The 14526-nt window shown below is 37.6% G+C and overlaps 1 protein-coding gene across 9 annotated transcripts in view; it reads right to left on the reverse strand.

Annotated features, from left to right (window-relative positions):
• Window positions 1-14526, reverse strand: part of LOC122552711 (CAP-Gly domain-containing linker protein 4-like) — a 433681-nt gene that overhangs the window by 274115 nt on the left and 145040 nt on the right. For all 9 annotated transcript variants that reach the window (XM_087991246.1, XM_043695605.2, XM_087991245.1 and 6 more), the window contains 2 exons: window positions 13213-13348; window positions 10367-10507 (listed from right to left, as the gene is read on the reverse strand). In XM_087991246.1, coding sequence (XP_087847372.1) covers window positions 10367-10507; window positions 13213-13348 — 277 coding nt within the window. The remainder of the gene's footprint in view (window positions 1-10366; window positions 10508-13212; window positions 13349-14526) is intronic.

Here is a 14526-nt window from a genome sequence, read left to right on the forward strand (position 1 = left end):
ATAATTTGGTAAGCAGGCCATGTAGAGCAGAAAAGAATGCTGGAAGAGGAAGGAGGACAGGAGGAAGTAGGATTATCATCAGAAGGCCATATCCATTTAAGATGTTCAGGGACAAATACTGGATGCTGAGTGAGAAACAATATGTGCAACAACTGCACTTCAGTCACCTACTGGTAGTTTACAGAATGACAAGGTCTGCACAGCCAGTGGGTGTGAAGATGTCTATTGCAATGGGCATTGGCTTCTTCCAGATTAAGGTGGAGACATTGCAATATCCTGTAATTTTCCATATACTCTTGCATGAGTTGGGTCACTGACAATTTATAACCATTTTTTACGCTCATTTTCCAGTTAGATGCAGGTGAAGCAAGTGCAAAGCTTTCCTCGGATTGCAGGTTCTCTCAGGATGTCATTGACTGCATGTACATCACTTTGCAGATTCTATATTCAACCCTACTGTACTTTGTAAACCAAAAGGAACTCCACTTTCTCAATGTCTAGTTAAGAAACATTTACGTCAATGCCAGTATCACAGCAGAAGCCCATAGCAGTCTGATATGCCTGCCCCATTTGATACACTTTGGCAAATCAAAGGATAGCTATGTGAGAACATAGGTTATCTATTGACCGCATAGCTGATAAATTTGTTGTAGCACTCATATAGATACTCGCAGCATGTTAATATGAAAACTGTACTGCCATACAAAACTCAATACAATGCAGAAACAACACTTCTGCTGCCTGGACTGATGAAGAGGAATTCTACAGGATTGAACGAGCAAGTGTTTAGTTTCATGTTGGTTTCCTGCCTGATGTATAAGCTCACCATTGTCTCTTTCTACTAGGATTTTCTGTTACTCTTTTAAGTGTGATATCAATAACCATAATCCTAATTTCCCACTTGCTGACAGTTCCATTCTTTCTGACCCTCTATCATTGGCCATTACATCATTTAGCCACAGTGCAAACAAAGACAACCAAGAAACAAAAATTCCAAACAAATTTTGTGGATTTTAAATTTGGAAGGCTGTTCCTTAAACTTCCATTGAGCTCTGTTATAATTGGTTATACATTCACAATTCTGTGTGGAAATTCTGCATGTCTTAGGGATAGAATTTATCCTTGGATGAATAAAAAAAATCAAGTTGCACACAAAAATCAACAACAGTTGTCAATACTTGCATGTTCCCTTGCTACCTCTCTTCTACCTGCCCCAGTGCTCTAACTATATTCAATGCGAGTAGAGTGGAGGATGAAAATAAATAGTTGATAGTCTGTAGAATTCCTCCAAGAGTAGTAGAAACAGGGTCATTGAATTTTGCTGATTTTGGGTTATATAGAGTCTTAATTGATAAGGGGTTAAAAATTGAAGTCAGGAGTGTGTTATTGAGGCCATAATCTGACGATCCGTGATTGTATCAAATGGTTGAGCACGCTTGAGATGTTGAATGGCCTACTCTTATTCCTAAACTGAATACTTTTCTGTATGTAGTCCTGATTCTAGAAGGCCTAATATGCACTTCATTATTTCAGCGTGAGTGGAAACAGTCCAAGCTGTCTAGCTGACTAGCAATAAGAGAGACACTAACTGCTAGGAAGGGGAGGATAAATGCTGTCTTCCTGCGAGGACAGCAGGATCAAGCTCTACAGAGCAATTATCATTCCTCAACTGTTACATCAATTCCAGTAATCTATTGGAAGACATACTGTTTGATTATTGTGACATTTTGCAAACCCCTTTGACCTGTAAACTAAAGTCATGATCACAGCAATCTGAGCCTCTATGGCAGCAAGTTGACTTGGCATGACAGAAACTGAGCTTTCACCGCAGCACTCAGACTTCTGATAAAAGCTGCTCCTGTTACAGTAGGAGCTGGCACACGGGCTATTGGGTATTGCCTTATGTTGTGTTCACATGAGTGCTTATGGAGGTCGCTATTACTCCTACCCTGAAAGAACACAATCCTGTGACATGTTGTTGCTGGCCTCCTCCATAACCTTTGGCCCTGATCAGAGGCTTTCTGGCAGGGTTGTCTACGTGCGAGGCAGAATTAGGTAGACAGAGCACATGGCTTTGTTTTCAATTTACTTAATAGTCACAAAAATAAATGTTTATGCAAAATTATATGGTAGAAGCAAGTAAAACTTGCAAATGATATTCTAGTATTTAAGTGATTAACCAGGTGGAAATGTTTGTTTGAAAACTATAATGAAACTATGAAGTGATATTTTACTCAAGGTAATACCTCCTTTCATATTGCTTCAAAGTACAACTAAAGTTTGAAAATCTAAGAACTTTTCAACTTCCATACCTATGTATTTAATTGTCATACATTGTAACGGCCACCAATAATTTATTACATATTTTCTTCCCTCTAATGTTTTACAGCTTCATTACAGCTGACTTTGTCACTAATCAAACATAATGCGTAGACTGTATAAAATAATTGTACTCCTTTATTGTTATCACTTTTATAGAGAAAGGGCAAAGATCAAACATCTTGGAGTAAAATCAATTATAAAATCATAATTTTATCACTGCTATTCAAATTATGCTTGAATTTGAATAACGTTTCCAAAGAAGGAGAACTACCTGGAGATCCTTTAAATTAGTGTGATGAGCAAGTGATGATGTACAAGTTCATCAGTTTGTTTTGTCAAAAACTACAACTGACATTAAAAAATGAATTAAAAAATGAAGAAATATGTGTTTTAAAGTATAATTTGTGTTTTTTAGAATAAACCTATCAAATACAGAAACTGAGCTTAAAAGGAACAGAACAGATAAATAGAGGAGTGAAGTTAAACGAAACAGAAAAAGTAAACACAGAAATTAAACTGATTTTTCTAAGGAAGCAAAAACAAACTGAAATTTGTAAATCAAAAATTTCAAGGGATCCTGGTTGAATGATATAAGCGGACACAAATCTGCCCAAGTTGAGCAGTAGCAACTGATGCATCCACTGAGACAGTACAAGCACGTTAAAGACTAAAGAGGCAGCGTACAGATCCAGAAGCAGACAGTAGGATGCTGCAACTGTTTCTGCCAATGAAGACAGTGTTGATGAATCTATGCCATCCAGACAATTTGAGCATGTTCTGACACATGTTCCATTTGTGGTGGACATTGGTTGTGCTCTGTTGTCAGCTGGGCATCAGTTTAGCTCCAAAAATAGAATTGGAAATTGTTTATAAGGAAGATAAAGATTGTAGGACATGTGATCACCAAAATCTAAGTGGGCTGTTAAATCAATTTGTAAGACAAGTCTTTGTTAGACTTCTCATTTGATTTGCATTTTATAATTATTAATCAATAAGTATTTTGTTTTTAATTCATGTGTTTGCTTTGTTGACTCTTGTACAGTAACATTTCCTCTATTCATAACTATAGAATCGTGTGCTTTTTCTTAGGAAGTAACTGGAATTTTATATTTGTTCTTTAAAATACCAAAGTGACTTGTCTCTCCTGGGATCATAACAAAATTTATAAAAATAAGCAAAGAATTTATTTCAAATAACATGCTTTTGGAGAAACAATAACAATTGACAAATAGTAACATTATATTCTCTATTGTTGTACTAATACAAATATTTCCAAATAAAATAAATATAGATCAACTCACTCAAAAATGTAGGTTTTCACTAAAATCGTGCATAATAAAAATTCAATATTCATGTTCAACCACAGAGCTTCAATTGGATTCTGCTTTTTAGATTTACTGCAAATTAAACTAATATAACTTTTCTTTTATTGTTAATCAATTTTGTGATCAGGAACAATGAACGTAAAGGTGATAATCTAGAAATTGAGATATGCAATGTCAGTTTTCGGCCTCTGATTGGCTTCCTAAGCTTTCAATATAGAAGTACACCTTCAATGAAAGTCAAGGTGTGCATTGTTAAAGGCATAAAATTGGTACCTAGTTTCCATAGTTTAAAAGCTATAAGGTCCTTTGTATATCCAATCTGGTGCAACTGCCTCAGCACTATCTTTTCGTGAAGCTCTTGAACAAGCACCCTGTCTCAACCATAGCTCATCCAAAACTTTGGTTCTGACATCTTAACTCAGACCAAGTCCAGTTCAAACGTCACATTGTGTTTTCTGGCTTAAATCAGATCCAAAGCCTTGGCCTGTGAACTCTGTAATCTCCTGCAGCCCCACAGTTCACCAATAGATACAAGATTTAGCTAGTTTGAAATATATTTAGGTTAAAAGTGTGACATAAATGTTATTTTACATATTGTTTTCGGCCCCTGATTTGCATACACAAATGGTCTACTGGATGTTGCAGGATTGTGCAATGCATGCCAAATATTTTGACCTTTACAAAATACCATTGCTGCCTCATAATGAATGTTCACTTCCTGACTGGCATTTAGCCATACTGGCCTAGTGCCTTAGAAAGTAATTTATTTCCCCTTTCACTGCACAAACAAATTTCGAAACTCAATAGATCACTTTGATATTCTTTTCACAATTTGTATAAAAGGCTCCCAACCAACCTCTGACACTGTTTCAGTGATTATTTCTCTCTTGATTCGTTGGTGCACCTGAATCTTTCATGGTACCTTGAGTGGATAAATATTTAAGAAGCTAGACCACTGCTAGAATAAAGGAAAATGTTTGATCTCAGTAACTTATCCATAAACATAAATATCCACTAATTTCACGATTGTCTTACTGAGGTTGCAGTGTTTATTTTTAAAGGATGCCAGTTCAGCAAGTCATCAAAATTACTTTGACAATGTTGTGATTGAGGCTGGATGAGTGCATTCTTGATCTAATCCCACTATGCTACAGATTACAAATTATTTTACCTGTTATTAAAATGGTAAATAAAATATCTTATCATAACAGGTTTTAAATAAAAAAGATCTATTGACCACATCTCCTCAATGAACAAATTAATTGGTTATTATAAAAACAACAGTTATTCAATGTATACACAATAACTAGCTAACCGAGAGTCAGTAAAATGGAACTATGAATGTTAATCGTCAAATAATGCAAATCACACACACTTCAAATGAAGAGAAAAGAAACAGATTTCCTATCTCTGCAAATGCTCTCTTTAAATAAAGGAAACATTTTCTGGTATTATGGTCATTCTTGAAGGTCAAAAGTGAAAGGTGCCAAATGTTTCAATTCTGATTTTCTGCCACGTGTAGTCAAATCACCAATCCTGAACTGTTGTCTGTGGAGTCTTGAGACACAGCATTCTCAAGCAATATAATATTGAGAAATTTCCTTTCCCAGAAAAAAAACACGGGTTACACTTAAACTCAATAAGAGAGTTGTTTTTAGAAATAAGGGGGATGAGCCATGCAGCTCTTTGACAAAAGCTTTTCATTAGCCAAATAATTCCAGATATAGAATCACTCTCCATCCAGTCACTGTTTAAACAGCATTATCATGTGTCTACAGCAGAATAACTTGATGTCATGTGAATTCTCAGAAACCTTGTAAAGAAATTCTCCCAAATTCATAAGGACCTTTCAATGACCTCTTTTAAGGAAACTATTCCTGGTATTTCCACAATACTTCAAACAAATAACTTTGTGGGTGTCGCTAGTGGCCCAGTATTCATTGCCCATCCCTAGTTGCCTTTGAGAAGGTGTGGTGAGCTTGAACTGCTGCAGTCCACCTGCTGTAAGTTGACCCACAATGCCATTAGGGAGGAGATTCCAGAATGTTGACCAACCAACACTGAAGAAATGGCAATATATTTCCAAGTCAAGATGGTGAGTGGCTTGGAGGGGGACTTGAAGGTGATGGTGTTCCCATGTATCTGCTGCCCTTATCCTTTTATATGGAAGTGGTCGTGGATTTGGAAGGTGCTGTCTGAGAATCTTTGGTGAATTTTTGTAGTGCTTCTTGCAAATAATACACAATACTGCTTCTTGAGTGTTGCTATAGCTGCATTCATCCAGGCAAGGAGGGAGTATTTTATCATACTGCTGACTTGTGCCTTGTAGATGATGGACAAGCTTTGGGCAGTCGAGGTGAATTACTCACAGGAGTATTCCTAGCGTCTGACTTACTCTTGTAGCCACTGTATTTATATGGCAAGTCCAGTTCAGTTTCTGGTCAATGGTAACTCCAGGATTTTGATAATGGGGGATTCAGTGATGGTAACACCATTGAATGTCAAGGAGTGGTGGTTGATTTGCTTCTTACTTATGATAGTCATAGCCTGGCACTGTATGGCACGAATACTACTTGCTACTTGTCAGCCCAAGCCTGGATATTGTCCAGATCCTGCTGTATTTGAACATGTACTACTTCAGTATCTGAGGAGTTGCAAATTGTGCTGAACATTGTGCTTTAATTGGTGAACATCCCCACTTTTGACGTTATGATGAAGGGAAAGTCATTGATGAAGCAGGTGAAGGTGGTTCAGTCTAGGACACCATCCTGAGGAAGTCCTGCAGAGATGTCCTGGAGCTGAGATGACTCATCTCCAACAAATATGACCATCTTCCTATGCACTAGGTATGACTCCAACCAGTGGAGAATTTGCCTCCTGATACCCACTGATTCTAGTTTTGCTAGGACTCCTTGATGTCACACTCAATCGAATTCAGCCTTGATGTGAAGAGCTGTCATTCTCAACTCCCCTCTGGAATTTAGCTCTTTTGCCCATGTTTGAATCCAAGGTTGTAATGAAGTCAGGAGCTGAGTGGACCTCGCGGAATCCAACCTGGGTATCACTGAGCAGGTGATTGCTGAGCAGGTGGTGCTTGGTAACACTGTTGTTAATAACTTCCATCCCTTTCCTGATGATCCAGAGTAGACTGATGAGGCAGCAATTGGTAGTGTTGGATTTGTCCTGCTTTTTATATACAGGACATAGCTGGGGAATTTTCCACATTGTATTGTAATAGTACTGGAAGTGCCTGGCTAGGAGTGGCACTTTCTGGAGGATAAGTCTTCAGTACTATTACCGGAATGTTGTCAGGGCCAAAGTCTTTGCAATATCCAGTGTCTCCAACCTTTTCCTGCTATCTCGTGAAGTGAATCAAATTGGCTGAAGGTTGGTATCTGTAATGCTGGGTACCACTGAAGGAGGCCAAGATGAATCATCCACTCAACACTTCTGATTGAAGATATCTGCAAACGTATCATCCTTATCTTCCACACTCGTGCTGGGCTCTTCTATCTTGAGGATCGGGGTATTTGTAGAGCCTCTTCCTTCAATGAATTGTTTAATTGTACACCACCATTCACAACTGGATGTGGCAGGACTGCAGAACTTAGATCTGATCCAATGGATGTGAGATGACTTAGTTCTGTTGATCACTTGTTCTTATGCTGTCTGGCATGCAAGTCGTCCTGTTTGGTGGCTTCAACAGGCTGATCTCTCATTTTTAGGTGTGAGGGGAACATGGTATGACTTCCTGCACTGTCCATTGAACCAGTGTTGATCCCCTGGCTTGATGGTAATGGTTAAGTGGGGGATATTCTGGGCTATGAGGTTGCAGATTGTGCTGGAGTGTAATACTGTTGCTGCTTTTGGCCCACAACATGGAGCCCAGTCTTGAGTTGCTACATCAGTTCAAAGTCTGTCCCATTTGGAAAGGTGATAGTGCCACAGCACACAATGGACGTTATTCTCAATGTGAAAGCAGGACTTCATCTCCACAAAGACTGTGCAGTGGTCACTCTTACCGAGAACATCCACAGCCAGCAGATCGGTAAGGATGAGGTCAGGTATGTTTTTCCGTCTTGCTGGTTCTCTTGTCCCTGCTGCAGCTCCACTCTAGAGGCTAAGTGCTTTAGGACCTGACTGACTCAATCAGTAGTACTACTGTCAAGCCAGTCTTGGTGGTGGACATTGAAATCCCCCATTCAGAATATGTTTTGTACCCGTTCCATCCTCAGTGCTTCCTCTGAATGTTGTTCACCATAGAAGAGTACCAATTCATCAACTGAGAAAGGATGGCATGTGGTAATCAGCAGGAGGGTTCCTTGCCCATGTTTAACTTGATGCCATGAAACTTCATGGGATTGGAGTCAATGTTGGGGGTGCCTAGGGAGATTTCTTTCCAACTGTATACCACTTTGCTGCTATCTCTGCTGGGTATGACCTGCCAGTGGGACAGGATATATCCAAGGATGGTAATAATGGTGTCTGTAAGATATGATTCCTTGAGTATGACTATGTCAGGCTGTCTTTTGACTAGTCTGTAATACTGCTCTGCCAACTTTGGCACTAGTCCTCAGACGTTAGCAAGGAGGACTTGGCAAGGTCGACAGGGTTGTTTCTGCCATTGTATTTCCCCTGTCTAGATCGATGCCAGGTGATCCATCCAATTCCATTTCTTTGAGACTTTGTAATGATTAATACAACTGAATGGCTTGCTAGGCCATTTCAGAGGGCAATTGAGAGTCACTTATAGGCATGATCAGATGAGGATGGCAGATCTCATTCCCCGAAGAACATTAGTGATGCAGATGGACTTTTCCAACAATTGACAATGATTTCTTGGTCATCAGTAGATTCTTACTTTCAGACAATTTAATTGACTTCAAATTCCACCATCTGCTGTAGCAGAATTCAAACTTAGGTCCCCAGAACATTGGCTGAATGTCTGCCTGGATTAATAGTCTAGCGATAATACCACTAAGCAATCACGTCCCTTGTGAGAAGGACAAGTTCAACAGTTGCATGAAAAAATGATCATCCCCAAGTTTCCTCCCCAAGCTGACTTGATAATAATTCATCTTTGATGGTTCACAATCATAAAAGTTCCAACCTAACACATTTTCTACTGGAAAACATGATCTTTTCATGGGCCATTAAGGACAAAGAAAATGCCAGCAGTGCCAGTGAGTGATGCCCACCTTCCAAGAGTAAATAAGAAAGTATAGATGAAAGAAATGAAATACATACTTGACAACTGCACTTCTCAAACCACCATCAGGCAGAAGATACAAAGGCTTGAACACATGCACCAGCAGGTTCATGAACAGATTCCTCTCTGTTGTTATTAGATTGATGAATGGACTCTCTAACTTCAAATAATGTTGATCTTGCCTCATGCACATCCTGTGTAGTGTAAGCTTATGTTTTTGTCACCTTATGATCTTTACATCCTTGCTTACTATGATCAGCCTGTACTGCTTGCAAATCAAAGATTTTCTCTACACTTTGGTACACCTGACAATAATCAAATCAAATCAAATCAAATCTCTACATTTACTTTGTCAATCCCTTTTATCGTCTTATATACCTCTATTAGATTTCCTCACATTCTTTTAAACTCAAGACAGTATAGGTCTAAACTACCCAGCCTAGCTTTGTGAGTTGAACCCCTCATCTCTGGAACAAATATAGCGAACCTTCTCTGAACTGCCTCCAATTCAACTTCATCCCTCAAGTAAAGGGATCAAAATTGTACGCGATACTGCAGATATGGTTTCACTAGTGCTTTGTACACATTCCAACTTTTCCACTCTATTCTTTTAGCAATAAACGTCAAAATTCTATTTGCCTTTCTTATGACCTGCATACTAGTTTTCTACGATTCACACATAAGAACATCCAGATCATTTTGCATCAAAGCACTCAGAAGTTTCTCTTCATTTAGATAATAAATTGTCTTTCTATTCCTCCATCCAAAATGGATGATCTTACACTAATCTGCATTAAGTTTCATACATGGCAATAATCAGTCATGCCTGGGATATCCTTTGTATTTAAATGGCCACCACAGGCTGACAGGAAGTTTCTGGCTTGCAGCAAGTGAAGTGGTGTCCTTTAAAGGTGGCACCAGATGTACAACCCCAGAAAGTGCCACCAATGGGCACAATGTCCTGCTCATTTGCCGGGTGATTTGCTGTAAAACTCGTGCAACCTCTCTTGCAAAGATAATGAGCTCAGAAACACATAATCATGTGAGATAACTTGCTCCAGGAATTAGCAGTTATATACCAACCAACATGCTTGATGCCATGCTTTAACTTCAAAATGGAAAACCTCAGCCTAAAAGTATATTTAAAAGAAAAGTACTTCATCAATTAAAGCAGTCATGATTATTGTTACCCCAAAAACAATCAATTGGATTGATCTTCCTGCAGTTATCACCATTCAACAGTCGTCAGCCTAACACTTTATGCTGGAAATTGATACTTTTTTCAGGTAAGCAATATTAAATACAATTGCTACAAGAGAAAAGAGAAAAAAAATCATAAAATGAAGGGCTTAAATAAATAAATCAATGATATTACTGATAATTCCTTTATCAGGTAATGACCCAATAGATTAAAAAAAATGAAAAAATTATACTCTTCAACAAAACTAAAAACAATCACTTCTTTTTATATTAATACCCAATTTATTTACCACAGCAGACTTCAGCCTACCTGTGTTAACTTTTGATGTAACATGCGACAAATCAATTTTTTGTGATCGGACAGGAGTTGACGTTTTACTTGATGATGTCCTTGTTACACTCTTTTTTACCACGGGTACTTTGCTAATCTTGGAAAGCGGTGCAAAAATCCCTTCAAGGAAATAAAAAAATTTAGAAAAGATCTTCTACTGTAGAATACATCTGGAATAACAGTGCCCCAAAGCCCTCTACATAAATTGCCAATTCCAAATAACCTTTTTTATAAATTTTGTTTTATCATCGATTTTCAAGATATTCTTCTCTACCCTAAAGGCCACATAGAGGTATGCATTATTTAACTCTACCACCTGAAACCAGGTGGAACATTAGCAATTGAATTACAGTGTTCCCTGACTACCTGTATATGTCTTCCAGTTTTTCCATCCTTGGGAATATGGGGAAATGCTTACTAATCTTGATGGTACAATGAATGTAGATCACCACATATGGAATTGTCATTGCAAACACACATCATACAATTCTCGCACACTGTTTTCAAAGGCAAAGTTTGCAAAACATCAATTTAAGGTTAGTAGTTCACACAGTCCCATTCCATTGGTAGATATTGAATTTTTATGCTCATTTTATCTAATAAATTAACCAAATTATAATTTCACTGTCATAAATAGTAAAGAAATGTAACTTGAGTATCTTGATCTCTACTGCATCAGAGCTTTGATCTCAAGTCTTTTCTCAGAATTATCATTTCCTTTCACTGGCATCATCCTGGTGAAGCTGTAGTGCATCAGCATTATGTCATTAATGGGTGCCAAAACCGCACTCTAGCCAATGTTTTGTTTAAAATGATGACTGCACATTTACTTTATTAATACTTTGCTCTTATAAATTGTTATTGACCCCTTTTATAGTCTTTTTTAAAATCTAGTTGCCCCTACACTTTCAGAGAATTATGTACTTGAAGGAAAAGCAGAAATTGCTGATGAAACTCAGCAGAAATGCAGCATCTGTGAGTCCAGTGACTCTGAATTTGAAGAATTAGGTTTCAAGGCCCAAACCCTTTAACATTTTTCAGTTGAGCCTATGGATTCATTGTTGTTTTTACAATAATACTGCATTATCCCATGCGTCATATTAGGTTGCATCTGTCATCCACCTGGTAATCCTTTACAATCCTTCTCTATTTAGCAAGCTTCCTTTGCTGCCATCAGCAAATTGTCTTACCTTTACTAAAATTATGGACACCTATCATACACAAATTCCAGCTTTTCTCCAATCTGTGCAATCCACATTTAGCCTCTTTATTACTTGTCTGTTAACCAAATTTCTTGTCATGCTACTGAAGCTTATATCATGGAGCAGAATAATTATAACAAAACTGCATTTAATTCTGGTCTCCCTTCTACAGGAGAAATGTTGTTAAACTTGAAAGGGTCCAGAAAAGATTCACAAGGATATTGTTGAGATTGGCCAGTTTGAGCTATAGGGAGAGGCTGAATAGGCTGGGGCTATTTTCCCTGGAGCATCAGAGCCTGAGGGGTGACCTCATAGAGGTTTATAAAATCACAAGGGGCATTGATAGGGTGAATATCCAAGGTCTTTTTCCCAGGGCAGGTGAGTTCAAAATTAGAGGGCATAGGTTTACGATGAGAGGGGAAAGATTTAAAAGGGACCTAACAGGCAGCTTTTTCATACAGAGGGTAGTGTATGTATGGAATGAGTTGTCAGAGGAAGTGGTGAAGGCTGATACAATTACAACATTTAAAAGGCACCTGGATGGGTATGTGAACAGAAAGGGTTTAGAGGAATATGGGTCAAATGCTGGCAATTAGGACTTGATCAGTATGGGATATCTGGTTGGCATGGACGGGTTTGACCGAAAGGTCTGTTTCTGTGCTGTACAATCTATGACTCAAAAAGTTACGTGAGTCATTTTATCAAATATGTTCTCAAAGTTGATCACGATACAACAACTATTGTATTACATTTGTCAAAAAGTTACCTAGCTATAAAGCCATTTGTTGGCTGTCTTCAATTATTCCATGCATTTCAAAATGGAACCTAATTTGATGTTGAACTTTAGCTTCAAGTGATTTTGCATTATGAGCCAACAGTATGTTACTGGTCTATAACTATGTGGTTTGTCCTTTCCTCACTAAGTGATGCTACATGGCTACACCTTAATCTCATGGCATGGTTTGTATATTTAAGGAAAATTTAAAATTATAGGGATCTTCTGTTATCTTATTTCCAGCTTCCTTCAATAACACAAGGACAAGTAATTTATCCTCCTTAAGTTGTGCTATATTTTTCAGAAGGAATTTTGTTTCTGATATCTACGTTAAAATTAGGTGTCAGCACAAATAAAAAATGTTTTAATATCTCTGCCACACATTGATTCGCTAAAATGAGACTTTCTTTTTGATTTCTGAATGATCCTATCTTCTCTTTCACTACTCTTTATTTTTAGTATGCTTAGAAATCCCCTTACTCTTTGAAAATCCATTTTCACGTTCCTTTTGTGCCCCTCTAATCTGTCTCTTTGTCTTTTCACTCCACTTCCTATATTTCTTAGGGTTATTGTTAAACTGTTAGGTCTAGTTTATACCCTGATGTTTTAATTGAAATCCAATCTCTTAATTTATCCATAGAATTTTGTATTCTTTGTACATCAACATTTTGTTTTTCTTTATAAGAATTTATTCTATCTGGCCTCCGATTAATGCAGTCAACAACTAAAAAATGAAAAATGAATACAGGTACAGAAAGAGCTGAGGAACAAAACATTCGCCAAGTTCTAGGAATATAAATAAGAAACTATCTATATACATATATTTATATATATATATATATATATACCATGTTTAATGGGACAGCTAAAATACTGAATGCCACAAATACTTCCATCATTCTTCCCCTCAGGTTCATCCAGCTCAATCCCTGCCCACTGGCCACTGGCAAACTCAGTGGTGCCACAAAATCGTAGTGTGCCAACCTAAGAGAAGTACAAAATGTAGGAAGATTCAAATACATGAAAAGCATAAATAGCTACTATTTTGCTGTCATTGTTATAAATTTCTTACTAATTCTAAAACATGAAAAAGTTAAATTTTTACTTTGAGTTTTCAGAAGTTTACAGAAAAAAATCAATACATCTCTTGTTCAAGTGGTAAATTATATAAACATTTATAGAGGTGCATAGTTGTATACATTTTTCAATCAAACATTTAATAAACTTGAATCGGATTGACTTGAATTCTTAATTCATAAAATTGCGAATATATCAATGTTGAACAAGTGAGAAATATAGTCTTTAGAAGTAGCCAATAAAAATACATTATAAAAGGCTGCCAACGATATCTAGATATAATCATTCATGACAAATAGCTTGCAAAAGTCATAGAGTCATTGAGTCAACAAAAACACAAAACCAATGTTGTGTTCATTAGGATGATCCCTGGTGTGGGGGGATTGTCTCATGAATAAAGGTTGAACAGGTTAGGATTCTACTCATCAGAATTTTGAAGAATGAGAGGTGATCTCATTGAAACATGTGGGATTCTTAAGGGGCTTGACAGGTTAATTGTGAGAGGATGCTTCATCTCGTTGGAAAGACTAGAATCAGAAGGCATGGTCTCAGAATAAACAAGCACCAATGTAAGATTAAAACAAGGAGGAATTACTTCTCTTAGAGGGTTGAGAATCCTTGGAACTCCTTGCCAGAGAGCTGTGGGACACAGTGTTTGTGTATATTTAAGTCTGAGATAGATTCTTGTTCAGTAGGGAAGGCATAGGTTACAGGGAAATTGCAGGAAAGTGATCATGAGGAATGTTGGATCAGCCATGATCCTATTGATTGGTGCAGACTCAAGAAGATGAATGGCGTACTCCTATTCCTACTGCTTCTGGTCTTCTGGACTTATGGTCAAATATCAGTTTTTGTGACAGAGTGGTAGTGTCACTACTTTGAGGTCAGACTTTCTGCATTCCAGTGCCACCTCATAATGTGATGGTCATGGAGGTGTTCATAACACATCCAAACAAGTTGATTCAAACAAAACATTTCTACACAGAAAGGATTTGGAAATGAGCTACATCAAGGTGGGTTTAAAATTCTCTTCAGTCAGATGTTACTGATATAGGAACTTTGTTCCAAAAAGACAGGCATATTCA

This window comes from Chiloscyllium plagiosum, unplaced genomic scaffold (genome assembly GCF_037043375.1).
Source record: "Chiloscyllium plagiosum isolate Xiang-an unplaced genomic scaffold, Cpla_swu_hap1 HiC_scaffold_10, whole genome shotgun sequence".
NCBI lineage: Eukaryota > Metazoa > Chordata > Chondrichthyes > Orectolobiformes > Hemiscylliidae > Chiloscyllium > Chiloscyllium plagiosum.